Genomic DNA, 19,317 nt, shown 5'->3' on the forward strand with positions numbered 1-19,317 from the left:
TTAAGTAACAGAAAGATAAGGGAAAAAAATAAAAAGTAAAAGTATTAACTCTTTTTTTCCCTGTTTCTTTCTGTGGACCAGTGCTGCTTTATGTTTGGGAGGAAAATTAACAAATTATTGGAAATAGACATAAATGATGGGTTGAAGCTGCTGATATGTCAAATATGTCTTTGATATAAAACTACTATAAGACTACTTTCCACCATTGATTTTGTTATATTATACTAACAGATTATTTATTGTATTGTAGCAAATTTTATTTTTATGTTGAATCTTTACAGTGAAACCACTAAAACTTAATGTTCAGATGTAGCACAAATACACAAACTCATTACTCAAGTAAGTATGTAAGTATTTGTTTTTTTAAAAAAAGTACCCCGATTAGTGAGGCCACGAAAGTGTGTTGGGCATCCATCCAGCTGATTTACTGATTAGAAAACTAGATATTTTAAACACTAGCGAACCTTAGGCTGTAGATAATAATTTTTTACATTTATATTTAAAGGTATTTTAGTCCTTGTCCATGAAAAAGTGTATATCTGTCATACAGCATTATCAACACAGAATTACAAGTTTTCGTTTAATCAGTAATATCACACTAATATTGTCATTTTTCCTTATAAGTAAATATTATTTTAAGGAGTCTATTACTTTTTCTGTCTCTCCAGAATAGTTACAGCCTGTGGCAAACACAGCAGTTTTAACTGAGAGAAAATGTGCAGACAGACTATAACTAAAGTGATTCCACATATTTGCTAAATAATTGATTTATTGATACATAAAGAAAAATATTGACTTCAAATATTTGTTTTACATAGAAATGCAGGTAATTTTAAAACCGTGCTCACAGCACAGTTACAACAACAACAATAAGTCATGTTAGCAAGAGCGAAAATTAAACCAACAGAGTTACAGAGTGGATGCTTCAAGTTTGGATCTTAGAAGGTTCAGATGACCATCAGACGATGTCATGAAGACAAAGCATGTTATAATTTGACAGCTTTGCAGTTCAAGTTGCTGAGAAAGCTGATGCTCTTCAGCACATAGAGAATGTCACAATCAAACTGCTGTTTTACATCACGACCTTTCTTTATGCCAGTTATCTTAAATACCTCATACGGAGGGATCAGCACCTCTTGCTCTTTGTCTCCGAGATATGGATACTTCTTCAGGTAAGCGCCAAAACAGGTTCTAATCTTAAAGCAGCTCTTCTTACCAAATTGGGTCAGTGTTTTACTGTAAGAGCTGGAGGCAAAGAAACCAAACCGAATTTTCTGATTCACCCTGCCAGTAAAGTCCAGATCAGTTCTGCGGTAAGTAGTTATACACTTTTTCTTACTGAGAATCTGCACAGCAGTTGTGAGCCAGAAATGGAGGGCGTGGTGTGGAAAAGAAGTATTATATGTGCTCCTGCTACTGCGCACTGCCTCATTGAACGTCTTATAAAAGCCTTCATTATTAGACGTATAAACACATATGGCCTGCAAATGATCGTTAGTCAGAGCCTGATCTTTGGGATCTTTTTGTTTCTCCGCCCTCTCTACACATTTTCCTGCCTTTTTCCACCAAACTGCAAACTTTCCAGTATTCTCTTTTATGAAGTATTTGTTCTTGACCATTTTTGCCATTGGTTCTTTGCAGCCAACATACATGTCATCAACAGCGTTTTCAACCATGGTCAGTGGCAGGGCCTGGTTGGCTTCTTCCAAACGGATCTGAGAGGAAAACAGACAGAAACAACCAAACAGAGAAACTGTTAGACTTTACTTTATCACACGCAGACACACCGTTACACATGATGCAGAATATTACCAGACATATATAATATACAGAGCAATACTAATGTCAACACATGAATGTAGGTATTAATGAAAATACATACTTAGCATGGGAACCACAGGTGTACTCATAGTAACACCGATGCTAACTCTCCTATTCATTCAGACACATTCTGTTCCAAATTATTTAGAATAAGGTAAAGAATCCCTGGACTGTATGAGACCTGATTATAACTGATCTGCCTGGATACACTGTGTTGATCTGTCCTGTACACGTATGTACAGTCAGCAACTGATGGTAACGCCATGTTTGTTCTTACAGAAAGTTTTAGGTTCATTTTTAATCAGCACCCACCTCCTGATGGAAAATTTTGATTCAACAAGACAATGAAAATGCCTCCAAAGGCATTTTTATATTTAGAATGGTTTGGGTAGAAATATTAAGTACATAATTATTAAGTACCTGTATTGGTACTCAGTATTGGCAAGTACTCAAACTTACTACAAAGGTATTTGTACTTTGTCTGTATTGGAGTATCTCTAGTGACAATGACAATTCTTTAAAACGAATTCTGAGCCAGTAAAAAGAAACATCTGTAATGACTGTGTAGTTGCTTCCTCAGGCACCAATTTCACAAACAGACACCTTTTATTATCAACTTAATAATCATCAACAAAATATTTCAAAATGCTCTAATCATTGGAACAGGATCAGTGTAAAGCTGCTTCAGTGTGAACACTTGTGACAATTAATGGAGTTTCTCCTGGTCCACTCACCCCCATGGAGTCTACAGGCAGCATCCAGTACAGAAGGATACACAGTGGAGACAAGAGCAGCATGTCGCTGATCATCACTGCAGACACACACACACACACACACACACATACCCGTCAGCAAAAACTATTTCACAAAATAATCAGCAGCAGCTCAAATAATGTTTGATAGAAGAAGAACTCACCGGTGTTTAGAAGATGTTGATGAGTGAAAGCTGCAGGTCGAATGAGACACACTCACTGCGTGTTTGTGGTCACAGAGGTCTTCAGGGTCCCAAGCACAATTTGCACGATTTGCACATTCACACTCACAACACCAGTGTATGAGGCAAATGTGTAAAAGTAAAATGACTTGTGTAACATGAGCTGGAGTTTCCACAATTAGTCAAAAAAGTGAAAGTAAAGTAAAGTAAAAGAGAATCGATTAAAAATACCAATTAACTATGTCCATCAGAAATTAAAAGCACTTCACACAAATGTGAAGAGTTAAAACTGCTCACTGAACTAGCTCCTACTTAAGATGCTGCTCCCGTAAGTGCAATGAGCTCCCCTCCTCTTTTTCTCATTTATTTGTCACCACTGTATGCAATTAATTTTATGTCCTACCAACCTGTATAATGTTTTGTTGTTGCTTTTTGTTGCTCCTTTCTTTTTCCCCTTCATTTTCCACTCACGCCAACCGGTCAAGGCAGATGGTCGTCCAGCCTGAGCCTGGTTCTGCTGGAGGTCTCTTTCATTAAAGGGAGTTTTCATCTCCACTGTTGCCTAGGACTTGCAGAAGGTGGAATTGTTGGGTTCTCTCTATACATCTTTATAGTTTTGACTTTATTCTCTAAAGTGCATTGAGATGACTTTGTTGTAAATTGACACTATATAAATAAAGTTGAATTGAATTGAATTGAATTGAATTGAAGTTAATTGAATTGCATGGTCGTGAACAAGAGGAGAAACACCATCAGAAAACATCCAGGTCTGGTGAAACCAACTTATTAATGCAGGAGAAGAGCAGATAGTTAGAAGCTAAAGCTTTATCGTCTGGAAAAACCCATTTTAAAATACTTTAAAATATGTTTGTTACACATCCCCACAACATGAAGAGGCAAATGTTTCATAAGTGAGACCATAGCTCCCACAACCCGCTTCACAGCTTCAGCTTCTCTTTCACACTTTAACCAACTGACGATGTTGTTGCTTCTGCATCGCTTTCACTTTGCTGCCACACACATTTGAATGCCTGTTTCCCATGTCACACGCATGTTCTCCAAAACCAATTCTGCATTTGTTGTCTTCACTATAAGAAAAGGTGCATCATCAGTTAAAAGCTGCTGAGAGCCATCACAAACCAAATGCTAAAGAAGTGTTGTGTTCACTCAGCTCTGTGGAGGTTTTAGCTATGGAACCTGGTTTCCCTCCCAAACATCTGAACTTTATACAGTCCCTTTCCATTGTGTGCAGTGATGTGAGGATCCTGAAGCATTTTACACAGTATCAGATCAGTGCAATCAGATTATAGGCTGAATCCTTCAGAGCTGAACCCTCCAGCACAGTATAATCTGACTGTTACAAATAAACCTGTATAGGAACCTGCATTATTTCTCTGATGAAACGATGTCAACGTCCTGTCAGAAACCACTGAAAGCTGAACCATCTGAGCTGCGTGCAAGTGTGACAACCCTCCCCCCCCACCAGGCCACATTTTTCAAAGTTAGAGGTGTGAAAATAAAAGAAGATTCAGTCTCACAACTAAACAAGTATTTCTGCCCACCAACCAAAAGTTTATTCAGCATGACAATGATAAATATTTTGTATCTCAGCAAACAACAAACTGTAAACATCAGTGGTGCAGGTGAAAATATTTTATCCTTCAAGTTAGTTGTGACACCACTAACAGCTCGTCAGAAATAAAAAGCAGTCAAAGACGTTTGGCCACATGTCACTTTTTTTATTTGTTAATAAAATCTGTCAGTGTTCAAGCAGCAAAGCATCTCAGTTCTTGTTATGCCTGTCCTGATCACATAGTTACACTGATAACCACCCACTGTTCATATTCAGGGTCCCAAATGACTAGTAGTTCTCAAGTGGCATCTTGTTGCCCCTAGATACAAGGACATTCTTGTTCTTATTTTCAACCATCTTCTTTATTCCAGTGATTCACTTGTTTTGACTTGACTGAATCAGAATTTGTATACAGATGGACCAAGTGAAGAGACGGTGAGAGGGAGTAAATTAATAAACAGGTTTATTAATGGGAAAAATCAAGGACTAACATAAATTTGCTCCTGAGAGGAGGAAATAAAAATACACCGCAGGCAACAAAACACCAAGCAAGAATACCAAACCCAAAAGAACAAGGACGAATGACCAGGAAAACAAACACACCAAACCTCAGATCGGGGACAGGCAACAGAGTTCTAAACATGAGTCGGGGATCCAAAACAAATCTCAAATAAACCAGGGAGTAGGGTGCACTTAGGAGGTAAGACGGGGGAATTGGGAGAACTAAATATAAACAAAATATAAAAGTATACATACAGAGGAGGTAACCAACTCAAAGGTCAAAATGTGCGCACTAACCGGGTACAAGTGGAAACATGCGTAATTCATAAAACAGAGGTGGGCACACAGAAGGCGAAACAGACACAAGGCCAAATAATTATCCAGGGAAAATACCAAAGACAGACTAGCAACAAAGTCCACATGCTGAAAGACAGGTAGAATTCTCACAGAATTCTCTGTGGGAAATATGACAAGGATCTGACAGGGAACTATGGGGAAGTCTGGACTTATATAGTGAGGGGACCAGGTGTAAACATTTATGAGTGGTGATGAGTGGTAAGGCTGAAAGAAATGAACAGGGGACAGGAAGTGGAGAAAAAGGCTACAAAGTAAACATTCAGAACAGGAAGTGGAATTGAGGGCCAGATCATGACAGAAACACATCTGTTTTCAGTGAAAATGAAAATGAGTCTGGATCACATCCATCATGACCAGGTCTAACACACTGAAACATGGAGAATGACGTGGGACACGGGCTTTAGGAACCAGATACTGAAGGAAAATGAGTCAAGATGCTCGACAGAAGGAGATCCACCCACACAAGAGGTTTTAATTAAAGAAGAAAGTAAAAACTGTGACCAGGAGAAACCTGAACATGGAGGGACAACAACTGCATGACAGAAGATAATAAGATCTCTGCTCTAATTATAGATAAAGACACTCATACAGAAACTGAGACTGGCCACTGAATGAAGGACACTGATCTAATCCACTTCAGTGAGGTTTATTGGTTTTAAAAAGCATGTTCCCATGAACACATTAAAAGCTGGCGAATAAAGCACCCACCTCATGATTAGTGGACAGATCCACGAGCTGACACTGCTGAGGTGAAATTATGGACAAAAGGAAAGAGACACAGCAACGAGGAAAGTTAGGAGCAGTGAAGCAGCTGCAGAAGAAGCAGCTCTCGCAGCTGTGCAGTTCACGTTACTGAGAAGTCCAACGTTCTCCAGCTTATGGAGAACCTGGCACCCGGGCAGACCCCCTGCATCAGGACGGTCTGTTCCCTCAGTGATGTTGAACTTCTCATAAGGAGGGATTAGCACCTCCTGCTCTGAGTCTCTTAGAGACGGATAGTTTTTCAGGTAGGCACCTGCACATGTTTGGATCTCAAAGCAGGTGTTTTTACCGAAGCGAATCAGCGTTTGATTGAAGGAGCTGGAGGCGAATAAACCAAAGCGTATGATTTCAGAGACATTACCGGCAAACCTGTCATTTGTTCTGCGGTAACTTTTTACACACGTTTTGTTCTTGTTAAGAATCTGAAGAGCAGACGTCAGCCAGAAATGTAAAGAGTGAAACTGGAAATTAGTGCTGTAAATGCTCCTGTTAGTCCGGATGTGTTTGTTGAACGTGTTATAAAAGTTTTTATAATGAGATGCATAAACACAAATTGCTTGAATATGAGCTCTTGTCAGATCCTTGTCCTTTGGCTCTATTGTTGTGCTGTCTGCACAATTTTCAGCGTGTTTCCAAACTTCCCCAAATAGTCCAGTGTTCTCATTCGCAAAGTATGTCTCATTTACCATTTTTTCCATTGTGTCTGTGCAGCCATTGTACATGTCAACAGCCTCCAGAACCATGTCCAATGGGATGACCTGCTCAGCATAGCGTGAGGGGGAGCCGACCTAAGAGGGACACAAACAGAAACTGTCCACAATTGTAACTTTCCCAAACTTCTAAAAATACATCATAGTATCCAGCAGTGGGGCTGAAGTACTGTATTTTTCTAACCTAAACAGATTCAATGACGTCAAAAGACGATGGACACCGTGATCCCACTGTGTTTCTTACACAGACTGTAGGGATCAGTGTAAAGCTGCTTCATTGTGAACATTTGTAATAATTTGAGAATATTCTCCTGGTCCACTCACCCCCATCGAGTCCACAGGCAGCATCCAGCACAGGAGGAAACACAATCGAAACAAAAGCAGCATGTTGCTGATCATCACTGCAAACACACATACACACATACTGTATTTAGTTTTTCAATTTCTGAAACAGTCTAAGTACGACATCACAAACTCTGACAGATGAACTCACCAGCTGGGGATAAGAAGATGATGAGAAGTGAAACCTTGAGTTCTGAAGATCAATGAACCAGGACTCCTGATGGACTGGATTTATATGTGGACACAGGTGGTCCCACACATACACACATTTACATAACCAAAATCAACAGGCAAAGTGTCAGCGTTTGTGTTCTGGGAATCCACATACATTTATTCAGGAGTTTACCTAAACAATCCAAAGATGACAGAATAAACAACATGACAGAATTTCAGGCATCAGTAAAACAGAAGAGGACATTTACAGTGATGGTCCCTGAATGTAGCACTACAGAGATTTATAACTCAACCTGTCTGCAACAGCTAAACTGTTTAACAGCCAAACATCATGGATCATAGATTTATAATTTCTCAGACATAAAATACTCAGCTACACTGTACTAAAGATGATCCGGGACTTTTCTATTTATCCCTGTCTGTTGACCCTCGTACGTGTGTATTCGGTTACATGTTTTTTTGGTTGTATGTATGTGCACACCAATTAGTTTAATGTACATAATGTCTTTGGGTTATAATTTAGTCCTGGATGTTATGGTATGTGCACACACTTCTTAGTTAAATATTATTAGTGATTCTTAATTATTTGTGTAAACTATTCAGTTTTCCCTAGTTAGCGTATGTTTTCCTGTCTTTCCCTTTTGGAGTGGATTTCTGATTTCTTTGCCTTTTTGTTAATAAACCCTTTTTCAACATCCCTCCTCTCACCATGACCTAATCTGGGTCCTTAATATACACTAACCATTACAGTACTAACTGGCGCTTTTTAGGCTTCACATCAGACTGTTAACCAGCCTTATTCTTTGAATATTTTTTATACTACTCAGCTAGCTATTTGTCCTCGGGGGCCGGGTCCTCGACGTAATAGTCCAGACCTCAGACCAAACCTCAGGCCCGGTCCTGACTGTCCCGGCCACCCAAGGCTTCACCAAGAGAGCCATAGCTTCTAATCCTCAGCTGTCTCCTGTTCCTCTGCAGGTCAGCGCTGCCTGCAGTCCAGAGGGGCCAGCCCCGGTCGATGCCACCTGTGATCTAGAGGGTCCCACCCAGGTCGAAGCTGTCACTGGGGACCGTGCTCTGACCAGCCCTACTCCCCGTCCTGTTACAGTTCCTGTGGCTGGGTCAGTCTATAAATTCCTATTCCTGTTCATATGCCAAAGTCGGCCGACGCATCTAGTTACTGTTCTTATTCTTTGAAGGCGCAGGAAGGTAGAGCGGTTGTCCACCAATCTTGCCGCTGGACTCCAGTATGGCCTTCAGTCCAGCTTCCAGTTCATCCCCCAGAGGGGTTAAGCCACCGCTGCTGGTCCCCAGTGCATCCCCGGATGGGTTCAACCACCGATGGTGGCCTCCAAGCATTGACCAAGCCTACCTCTAGGCTCCCTACACCCACCTAGAAGTTTGGAATGTCCCCTTCCCTCTTGGAGACTCTGGGTGGGGTCTTGTTTTGTTTGTGCTGATCTCAAAGACGTTCTGGCAAACTGTCAGATGGTTAAGGGACATAAATGAGGTTTAGCTCAGACTGTGCTCAGCTGGGGGAGGACAATCTTTGGTGACGAGGACACACTGTGGACCTCCTGTTTTCAACATGTATTTGCTGAGACATTGGCTGTTTTAACTGTGTTGAATCTGGACACACAGTCCCCAAAGTTTACAGGGACATTATCCTAACTAGGAAAACCATTTCCAAAAAGAAAATGCACTGTGAAAGCTTCGGCGCTGAAAGGAATTTCCAAGCACAGCTGGAAAAGCTTATTTTATTTTGCAGAAATAGCTAAAACGAAATGTTGCTTCCTTACATACTGGTTAGGCAAACTTCAAAGAAAGTTAGCCTTAAAAAACTTCAGAGGCAAAAACTTAAAAGGAAATTATGTGATATTATCGATGAATTTAAAATTATATAAAAATCTTAAAAAATATAAAAGATATTGAAAAGCCATATACAAATAATAATGTCCTTTATAGGCTGAACGGTTTGAAGTTTGAACGATGTTTCTAGCTGAGAATATGCGAGAAACATTGTTTCTATGCCGATTTCAAAAGTTTTACTAAAAGGAAAAGTTTTAGCAAAAAATTATGCCGTAAGCTGTATCAGCCAAACTGATCACCAAATCAAAAACAATTTACAAAAATCCCAGAAGGGGCAACAAGGGCGTCTTAGTATTTTTGGTGCTTGGGCTTCGGTTAACACAGCAGTGTTCTTTGTGTGAAGAAAGGACCAACAAATGAAGTCACAGTCACGAGTTACAAACAGCCTTCATCTGAGTCTGCTCAGAAAGTTCTGGAACCTTCTCACAATGGCTTTTAATAGGGGAGCTGGGTGGCACTGTCTGTCCTTTTGGCCAAATCCTTATTCTCATCAAAATGAGAAGCACGTTTTCTGAAAGCTGACCATTTTCTCTGTTTTATTCTAATTTGTCTGTGAAAGCTGAAGACTGAGAGCAGAAGAGAAAAACTGAGAAATAAAGTTGAAGAGCAGAAGTAAGAGTGCATGATGTCAACCCCCCTATGCTGGAGGAGAGCAGACATTTCCAAAAACTACATAAAACTAAAACTGCGATTAATATAAAAAAAAGAAAAACATTAAAAAAAGACATTAAAAAGAGAATACAAGGCTGTGATTTGCTGAAAGTTTGAATGGTCTCTCTAGGCTGAAGTAGTTAAGTGCCAAAAACGTATGGAAGACGGAAATCAGAAGAAGAACGAATAAAGTTTAGAATATTATATACTGTGAATTCAGTAGATAAAGATCAGTAGATAAACTGCTGAATACTGGTCCAGAGTCTGTCTACACCCAGTTCACAGTGTTCATGTCTTATCGGTCAAACACCCACAGAGCACTTATTTATCCGGTCAAACACCATTTCCTGTGAAACTTCACAAGGGGCGAAAATGTATTTCAGCTGTGTGAATATGAACCCCCCCCTTTTCAGATACCTTATCAGATTCCACTAATTATACAGAAACTGCCTGCAACAGTCAGATGTGTGGTCATGAGGATGAGGACACAACCCACAAATGTTAAACAATATTTAACATTTAAAAACAAAGTCAGCTGCTGTTTAAAATTTTACTAATGAAAAATCACCAGCTGAGGATGAGAAGTGAAACCTTCAGGTCCAAGGATCTGATCAGTCAATTAAGACCCACTGTGGACCGTGTATATATATGCATGTCCACTCTGTGGACACATATTGTCTCACACAAACATAACCAACTTGACCATGGTCTATAAATATCATGAATATTTGGAAATAAAGTCCAAATATTAGAGCTACACCAAAAATAAAATCAGTCAGCCCAGCTTTAGCAGAGGATCACTTTTCTACTTACAAATCACTTTTTTTTTGTCTTCAAATAAAAACCTGAGCTGAGATCAGTGAACAAAGTAAACAAGTCCACACTGATGCTGAATGACACGTTTATTGAATTTATATTTCCACAGAAAAAAAATAGTTGTGAATGCATTAAAGAAGTGCAGCTGTGTTTACAATAAGTTGGATTTGAGCTGAATTTCCAGCTGAAGCAGCAGTTGTGCTTCTCTTCAGTTCACAGCTCTACAGGAAGAATCACTCAAAACTTAGTAAAGTCTGAAAAAAACATGTTTATTTAACCCTTCCCCTATTACAACAGAGATCTCTGGAGATCGTCTCGATGCCCACACTGTGACAGTCAATGAGGATCTACACTAACTGTAACTTCACTCTAACTCTTATTCCCAGTTTTTTTTCTACCTCCTGGATATCCGTTGCTAAACTATGTGTGTTATCAGTTAAAACCAGCTCCATGTTTTTCACTGTTGGAATGAGGAGTAGCACTACTCTGTACCTGCTGGTCCCTAAGGTAGGTTGGTTGGTGTTGGGGTGTGTGTGTGTGTGTGTGTCTGTGTGTGTCTGTGTGTGTCTGTGTGTGTGTGTGTGTGTGTCTGTGTGATAGATAACTTGTCCTGCAGCTGTCTACTCTAAGATAATAATTGTTGAAGCAAACTATTGTTCAATATTATATCAGTAACCTACTTGCATATGCACCTCAACAACCCTTAATGACTTCAAACAGGTCAAATACCAGGGTACAGAAGCTTTCAGGGGAAACCTCGAGCTGAAACGATGCAGGTGAACCTGTTGATCAGCAGAAGCCAGCAGAGAACTCGACTTATTGACAGATTTATTGATTTCATAAAGTTTCCTTGTGACAACATTAGTTACACACAGAAAAACAGATTTAAAACAGATGTTTAAAGCCTCACCACAAACAAATTAATCTTAGGGACTCTACATAGAAGTTTCTCATGATGTTCATGTTGAAAATTTTATAACAAAACCAACATCAGTGTGAATATATTATCTGGACTTTGGATGTTAGTGCTTTACAGCTTTGACATAAGATGAAATGTTTTCACTCTAATCTGTTCACAGTTCGCATTGCTGTGGACTCCTGCGCTCTCTATCACAAACACATTTTTACAGTCAGACAGTTCTTCCTCATTTTTACCAGTTGTCTGAGGGATCAGCACCTCTTATTCACGTATTATAACTGAATAATGTTTCAGGAAAGTTCCTGAACAGCTTGTAATTTTGAAGCAGGTTGCATCACCAAATTGTTTCATATTTGTTTCTTCGAGCTGGAGGCAAAATCTCATTATTTTGTTAACCACACCAGAAACCTTACCTTTGGTTCTGCAGTACACTGTAACACACTTAGAATTATTATTATTATTATTATTATTATTATTATTATTATTATTGAGAACCTGCAGAGCACACGTCAGCCACAAATGAAGGAAGTGAAAAGGGAAGTCTGTGCCATATTTCTTCAGGCTTTTCTTAACAGCTTCACTGAAGGTTCCATAAAACTCTTTATGATTAGACGTATAAGCACAGATGGCCTGCAAGTGATCTTTAGTCTGAGCCTCGACCCCGCTGTCTCTTTGCACAGTCATCTGCTTTTTTCCAACACTTCCTTAAACATTCCATTGTTTTCTTTTTTAAAGTATCTGCTCTTCACGCGCTGTGTCATTGCTTTGTTGCAGCCAAAGTACATGTCATCAACAGCATCCATGTTCAGTGAGTGGGGCCAGAAGGGAAGTAGAGAGCTGATGCCAAAATGCATCTGAAAGGAAACAGAGAGAAATGTCAATTTCAGGTCAGTTAATTACTGACCTGGAGCCTTGTTACCAAATCTGACATGTGTGGGTAGGAACTGGTTTTAAAAAAGCTGCACCTGCACAGTTTCATGCTGTTAACAGTATTTCTCATTTATCTGTGTGCTGCTGCACAGACTATAGGAGAAACACCTCCAAAAACCCAAGTTCAGACCCTGTCTGAAAGAGATGGTTGTTGTTGTTGTGAGCTAAAGGAGCAAACAGGGAACATAATGACAATCGTCACAGACAATGAGGTTCACTAAGGTTCTGACCTGACCAAGGAGACTCATGGAGTCCACAGGCAGCATCCAGCACAGGAGGAAACTGTCACGGTTTTGGTTAAGGGGTGGACCCAAGAAGGGAGACCATGCGAGGGATGAACAAAAAAGGGTTTATTTAACAGATACTAAAATGGTGAAGATACTAGAGCCTGGATTCAGAACAGAATTTACCCAAATAAATACAGCTAAGACTCAGACTAAGTTAGACAAGGAAATTAACGAACAAACAAAGGCTACTAAATGAATAAGGCACAGATGAACATTAAACTACTAAAGCAGATAAACACAGGGGTAAGGCAAGGAGACTAACAGAAAAATAAAGAAAAATAAAAAGACACAAACTACCGAACAAAGGAACACACAAAATAAAGATTAAAGTAATACAAAGCACAACTTAAATCACACTGGAAGGGTAAGATACCAAAGTAACAGAGGTGGGGGAGCACATCAACACACGAACTAAGGGGAGGCAGACATGAACAAACGAAGCATAAAATTCTGGCAAACTAAGAACACACAAGCAAACCTAAACATGAAAAAACCAGGATCAAAACTAGGGGAGAAAACAAGAGACTAGGCAAAACACTAAGTTAAACAAAGGCAACCCTAAAACACAAAAACCCGGGAACAACTGGCGGGGAAAACAGGACTAAAACAAGAAACACTGATTGAGAACAAAAGCAAACCAAAGACCAAATGACACAGATGCACAGAGTCCCAAAAAAATGTCCAAGAAATTAGAGTCCTGAATGAAAGAGTCCATGAAACAAACATACATACATATGTGGGGTTGGTGAGGGTAATAATGACGACGGTAACAACAGCGGCACTGAAGACAGGAACCACGATGGCAGTGACCACGTTAACAACGACAAGGATCTGGCAGGGGAGTGAGGGGAAGACTGAACTTAAATAGAGGAGGGAACAGGTGCAAACAATCAGGGGACAAACAAAAGCAAAGATGGGGAAAAGAACCAAGGCAACCAAGGAAGTAGGGAGAAGGGCCACAAAATAAAAGTCCACAGACAGGAAGTGCAGAGAGATCCTGACAGAAACACAGTGGAGAAAAGAGCAGCATGTTGCTGATCATCACTGCAGACACACAAACACACACACACACAGTCAACAATGTTGAACATCTAAAACACAAATTCTGACAGATGAACTCACCAGCTGAGGATGAGAAGATGCTGAGAAGTGAAACCTTTAGGTCTGACGACCAGTGAACCTGTTCTACTGTGCAGACACAGAGGAAATGGTGTAAATAAGTATAATGATTATTGTAGAAGCTGTGTGAGAAGTGTGTGTGAGCAATAAAACCCTTTTTAAAGTGTGAAGTGTCTTAACAGTGTTTGGACCCAAAGACAGAAGTTTGTCTTTCTGTGGTTAGTGAACATGTTTTCTTGTGTGAGTGTGAATTGTTTGATGTGTGTGCAGATGTGAGCGCTGTGCATCAACACAAATAGAAATATAGTAGTAAAACATAACATGTCGAGCAGCGGTCACCAGTGTCAGTCTGTAAATGACAGCTACTCTTTCTAGAAAACGTCTGCACATTAAAGTTGCAGACAGAAGAACAGAACAGAACAACAGTGTGATTCGAGTGAAACTAGGAATGTGTTTCTAGACACTTGGTTTAAGATACTAAACCCACTTCACTTAGTATCGGCACACTTTGTATTTAGGAGACAAAGATCACATGTTACAGGGGCCGTGACGTGCCCGTATTTTACCATGTGAAACCACACAGAGTTTCTGAGTCACCACCACTGTTGTCATGCAATGTGGGACTATTCTCTTCTCTTACATCTACTTCAAATCAGTGATGCAGAACCAGAGAAAACAAAATAACTGAAAGAAGGTGAACTAAGTTGTATGACCTCGTACACCACTTACAGCAGTTTTAATCACTCCTGTGAAGAACTGGAATTAGTCTTAGCTGGGGAACAAGACAAGGAGATGTGTATCAGCACCTGTGTTTGCACTTGCTGATGAAAATCTGGCAGAAGTTATAAGACTATCTATAAACAGATAGGAGGAGACATGAGGGAGGACATGTACCAAAATATAGACTACACATTATTGTCTGTAGAAAACAATTCAATTTCAATTCAACTTTATTTATGTAGCGCCAATTCATAACATTCATTTCAAGGCGCTTTACAGAATAAAGTTACTACTATAAAGATGTGTAGAAAGAACCCAACAATCCGCCGTTGATCAAGCCCTAGGCAACAGTGGAGAGGAAAAACTCCCTTTAACAGAAGAAACCTCAGCAGAACCAGGCTCAGGGTGGACGGCCATCTGCCTTGACCGGTTGGGGTGAGTGGAAAGTGAAGAGAGAAAAGAAAAAGAGCAACAAAAAGCAACAACAAAACATCGGGCAGGTTGGTAGGACCAGTAGCTGCACACTGGAAAACACACCTGCAGAAAGGGACAGAGAGAGGGAGACAGAGGAGGTGAAAGACAACAACGGGAGAAAGAACACTGTGTTAAAGATCAGTAGATAAACTGCTGAATACTGGTCCAGAGTCTGTCTTCATTACACTAATGTCTTATCGGTCAAACACCCACAGAGCACTTATTTATCTGGTCAAACACCATTTCCTGTGAAACTTCACAAGGGGCGAAAATGTATTTCAGCTGTGTGAATATGAAACGCACCCCTTTCAGATACCTTATCAGATTCCACTAATTATACAGAAACTGTCTGCAACAGTCAGATGTGTGGTCATGAGGATGATACAGACTTCCTGTTACAGCAGAGACTGAAGGAAAACGAACCCTGGCCCGATGGCGATGATACTGCACAGCTCAGAGAGAGGTTCACTAAGAAAAGAGCAACAACCAAACACTGGGCAGGTAGGTAGGACCAATAAAAGGTCCAAGGCAGGGGACACCTGCAGAAAGGGACCGAGAGGGAGAAGGACAACTACAGGAGGAAGAAGACACAAAGTTAATGAGCCAACACAAAGGTGCAACACTAAGTACAAATTACCACCAGCCACATACTGATGTGGTTTTCTATTTAAACAAAGACCTTTATGACATTTACCACAGGAGCAATGTTTATTTGGAGTGCTCAGTTTGATGTGAGGGATGGTTCTGGATCCACTTTCATCCAGGAGATTAGAATCACACACACACACACACACACACACACACACACACACACACACACACACACACACACACACACACACACACATACTCACACACACAACCCACAAATGTTAAACAATATTTAACATTTAAAAAAACTCAGCTGCTGTATAAAAATTTACTAATGAAAAATCACCAGCTGAGGATGAGAAGTGAAACCTTCAGGTCCAAGGATCTGATCAGTCAATTAAGACCCACTGTGGACCGTGTATATATATGCATGTCCCCTCTGTGGACACATATTGTCTCACACACAAATAACCAACTTAGGTGGCAACTAACTTTAGGTGTGGAATTGTGAATATCCAGTGTTGCTCTTCCTTTTCCAACATTCTTTAACTGATTTGTGAAGCTCCTGTGCATGTTTCTACATAATTTTAACCGTTTGTTATCTGTTTGTTTTATGGGTTTAGCAGGACTGTGTCTTTATCACCTCTACACTCCATCAGAGCTGTAATCCCAGAGAAGAGCATTTCCGGACTCTGTTTTGTAAACTGCTATTTTCTTTAAGAATTTGACCTCAGTGACTGAGCAGCTCAGAAACAAGCCTTTGCTTCTTGTGGCTTCTGACAGGAAGTGTGGTCGTTCCTTCGACAATGACTCAGGTTCAGAGAAATGACAGCACAAGCAAGTCTTTAGTGACTGACTGTGAGTAACACCCCATGGACCATGTTCTCCTGTGTGCATGTGACTCGAACAACTCACTACAACACTAATTTTCTTTACATCACAGCAGTTTGATTATGAAGCGGCTTGAAAATGCTTTCATCATAATGTTTGCACAGTTTAATGTTGCACGTCTTTCCAAAAGTGTAGAAAAGGAGTTAAACCTCACTGTTGATATAGTCTTATCACAGCTTCAGCAGCAAAGGCAGTGTGATGAAAAGGTTCAGTTTGGTCTCCAGGAGTTTACAGAGAGGTCGCGTAATGAATCAATTTTTATACACAACGCACCAATTTAAATGTAAAAGGATGTTTGTCTTGTGTTCTGGAGTCATGGTACGGCAGTGTTTTAACCAGAGTTTGTATTAGATTGTACAAAGACTCTAAAGGTTTAATGCAGAGGTCTCAAACTTTGCAGCTCTGCTTGCTTTCTAACTATTGCTGCATTACCCACTGCTGATCACCTGGATGAGGTGTGTCCAACCCACCAGAAGCTGGAAGACAACAAGCAGGGCTGTGGATTTCAAAAGCCCATACTGTGGACGTCCTGAAGCAGGCAGGTCGTGCAGGAAGTCGACCAACATCCATGAGCTGAAGCTGTTCTGTTGTTCTGTCTCTAGTTGAAGGTATTGTTGCAGGAGGTTTGTGAAAATTTGAGGTCATCATTGTGCAGAAATAGAGAAAAATCTAAAGGATTCGTAAAATTCAATGAAGGAGCTGGAAGATATAAGTTTAAGCACTATCTGCATCATTTTCAATTTCTTCAAACCTGTCATTGAAATAATGAGAAAATAATGAGCAGACTGATCCTTAATGAAAATAATTATTACAGTTGGATAAAAACGGAGCTCCACCTCCGCCAGCTACAACAGTAAAATCCTAGTTTTTGCATTAAAGCCCAAATAATAATAATGTAATGATTTGTACATTTTATTTTAGATGTTTTGAGTTAATATTTTTATGACTTTTTTTTACATTTTCCATGTATCTGATTATTGTATGAAAATCCAACTAATAAGTGCTGAACTGAAGTACTGTATGATAGTATTTGGTTAAGCGCAGTGTTCTAAGCAGTTTGAATGGAAATAAGAAAAAACTTGAAAGAATTGATACAGTCTCTGCTGACAGGCAGCAGGTGACAGCAGGTCAGGGAACAAAGTGAGCAAGTCCACACTGATGCTGAAGGACATGTTTATTGATTTGAAAAAGACAGAAACATGCAGATTATTGTGACATAATCATCAGCAGAGGCTGATGAAGCAGCAAAAATAAAAAGGTTGAGCTACACTTTGAAAAAACTCTGATGACCATGTTTCCAGCTGAAGCTTGGTCAGTTCACAGCTCGACAGTTCATGTTACTGTGGACTCCCACACTCTCTAACATGTACACATCCTCACAATCAGACAGTTGGGCTACATCACGACCTTTTTTTACATCAGTTACCTTGAACATCTCGTATGGAGGAATCAGCACCTCTGCTTCACCCTTAAAAGCCGAGTAATGTTTCAGGTAAGCTCCTGAACAGGTCGTAATTTTGAAGCAGGTCTTACGGCCAAAGACATCCAGGTTAGACTTCTTCGAGCTGGAGGTGAAGGAACCAAACCGAATTACTTTATTGACACTGGCTACAAACTTTAGATCACTTCTGCGGTACGTTGTGTGACACTTGTTGTTCTCATTAAGAATCTGCATGGCAGACGTCAACCAGAAATGTAAGGAGTGGTACGGGAACTCATGGTTCTCCTTGTTTGTCCGGACTGCATCGTTGAACAGCCAATAAAACTTTTTATAATCGGACGTGTAAACACAGATGGCCTGCATGTGATCTTTAGTCAGAGCCTCGTCCCCTGCATCTGTGTGATTTAAATTCCTGTTTGCACAGTCGGATGCTTTTTCCCACACGTCCCAAAATGCGCCCGTGTTCTCTTTTTTAAAGTATTTCTTCTCCACCATTTGTGTCATTGTATGGTTGCAGCCAAAGTACATGTCGTCAAAGGCGCCTGGAGCCATGTTCAGCAGGCGGGGCCCGATGGGAAGTCGAGACGTGAAGCTGACACGGATCTGAAAGGAAACCAGAGAGAAGCATCATTCGGTTCTTATCAATTAGCTGATTTTGTATAAAAAGTACTGTTACTTTTGCTACTTTAAAACAATTGTAAATGCAGAACTTTGACTTTAAAAAAAAAGGATTTTTACACCATTGTGAAAGATCTTAAATGGTTTAAGGTGACAGGAGAGCAGTGTAGGAACTGTCCTCAGAAAGCCCCGGTAATCTGTCCTGTTTCAAATTCTGGACTAAAGATTTAAACACACAAAAATAGGTTCCTGCAGTGACTGGGGGGCAGCTGTCACTCAGGTGGTGTCCATGACCAAAAGGTTTCACAGTCCCTCATAACCACATGTCAAAGTGTCTTTAGTCAAGACACTGAGCTCTAAGTTGGCCCTGGTGTGTCCTCCTATAACTGACTCAACGATTATTAAACTAAACACACCTGCTTCAGTGACAAAACTTGTGATAATTACTGGATTTTCTCCTGGTCCACTTACCCTCATGGAGTCTACAGGCAGCATCCAGCACAGGAGGAAACACAGTGGAGACAAGAGCAGCATGTTGCTGATCATCGCTGCAAACACACAAACACACACACAGACACAAATCCACTGTTATAGAAATCTAAATTTGACACGCAGTAATTTAAAAACTAAGTACAACACCACTGAGTCTGAAAGATGAACTCACCAACTGAGGATGAAAAGATGATGAGAAGTGAAACCTTCAGGTCTGAGACTCTGATCAGTGAACCGGGACTCCTGGTGGACGGTTTATATACCTGTTCCTCGGTGGACACAGGTCGTCCCACGCACATACATGACGGATCGGCAGGTGACGTGT

The 19,317-nt window shown here is 40.3% G+C and overlaps 3 protein-coding genes and 1 long non-coding RNA gene across 4 annotated transcripts; all 4 read right to left on the minus strand.

Moving 5' to 3' along the window:
• Positions 1 to 645: 645 nt before the first annotated feature.
• On the minus strand, positions 646 to 3,046 carry LOC137098377 (ecto-ADP-ribosyltransferase 5-like). Its single transcript, XM_067474581.1, has 3 exons — positions 2,738 to 3,046; positions 2,556 to 2,632; positions 646 to 1,715 (listed from the first exon to the last, which is right to left on the minus strand). Exons 2-3 carry the CDS (start codon positions 2,628 to 2,630, stop codon positions 987 to 989), a joined length of 804 nt encoding a protein of 267 aa, XP_067330682.1. The 5' UTR covers positions 2,631 to 2,632; positions 2,738 to 3,046; the 3' UTR covers positions 646 to 986.
• A 1,778-nt stretch (positions 3,047 to 4,824) lies between these two features.
• Positions 4,825 to 6,988, minus strand: LOC137098492 (ecto-ADP-ribosyltransferase 4-like). Its single transcript, XM_067474762.1, has 2 exons — positions 6,983 to 6,988; positions 4,825 to 6,736 (listed from the first exon to the last, which is right to left on the minus strand). Exons 1-2 carry the CDS (start codon positions 6,986 to 6,988, stop codon positions 5,942 to 5,944), a joined length of 801 nt encoding a protein of 266 aa, XP_067330863.1. The 3' UTR covers positions 4,825 to 5,941.
• Positions 6,989 to 12,156: 5,168 nt separating this feature from the next.
• On the minus strand, positions 12,157 to 13,914 carry LOC137098407 (uncharacterized). Its single transcript, XR_010910610.1, has 4 exons — positions 13,769 to 13,914; positions 13,379 to 13,477; positions 12,590 to 12,641; positions 12,157 to 12,283 (listed from the first exon to the last, which is right to left on the minus strand). It is a non-coding gene; the product is annotated as an uncharacterized lncRNA (long non-coding RNA).
• Positions 13,915 to 17,597: 3,683 nt separating this feature from the next.
• On the minus strand, positions 17,598 to 19,291 carry LOC137098494 (erythroblast NAD(P)(+)--arginine ADP-ribosyltransferase-like). Its single transcript, XM_067474765.1, has 3 exons — positions 19,165 to 19,291; positions 18,972 to 19,048; positions 17,598 to 18,485 (listed from the first exon to the last, which is right to left on the minus strand). Exons 1-3 carry the CDS (start codon positions 19,289 to 19,291, stop codon positions 17,754 to 17,756), a joined length of 936 nt encoding a protein of 311 aa, XP_067330866.1. The 3' UTR covers positions 17,598 to 17,753.
• Positions 19,292 to 19,317: the final 26 nt, after the last annotated feature.

Source organism: Channa argus, chromosome 14 (genome assembly GCF_033026475.1).
Source record: "Channa argus isolate prfri chromosome 14, Channa argus male v1.0, whole genome shotgun sequence".
NCBI lineage: Eukaryota > Metazoa > Chordata > Actinopteri > Anabantiformes > Channidae > Channa > Channa argus.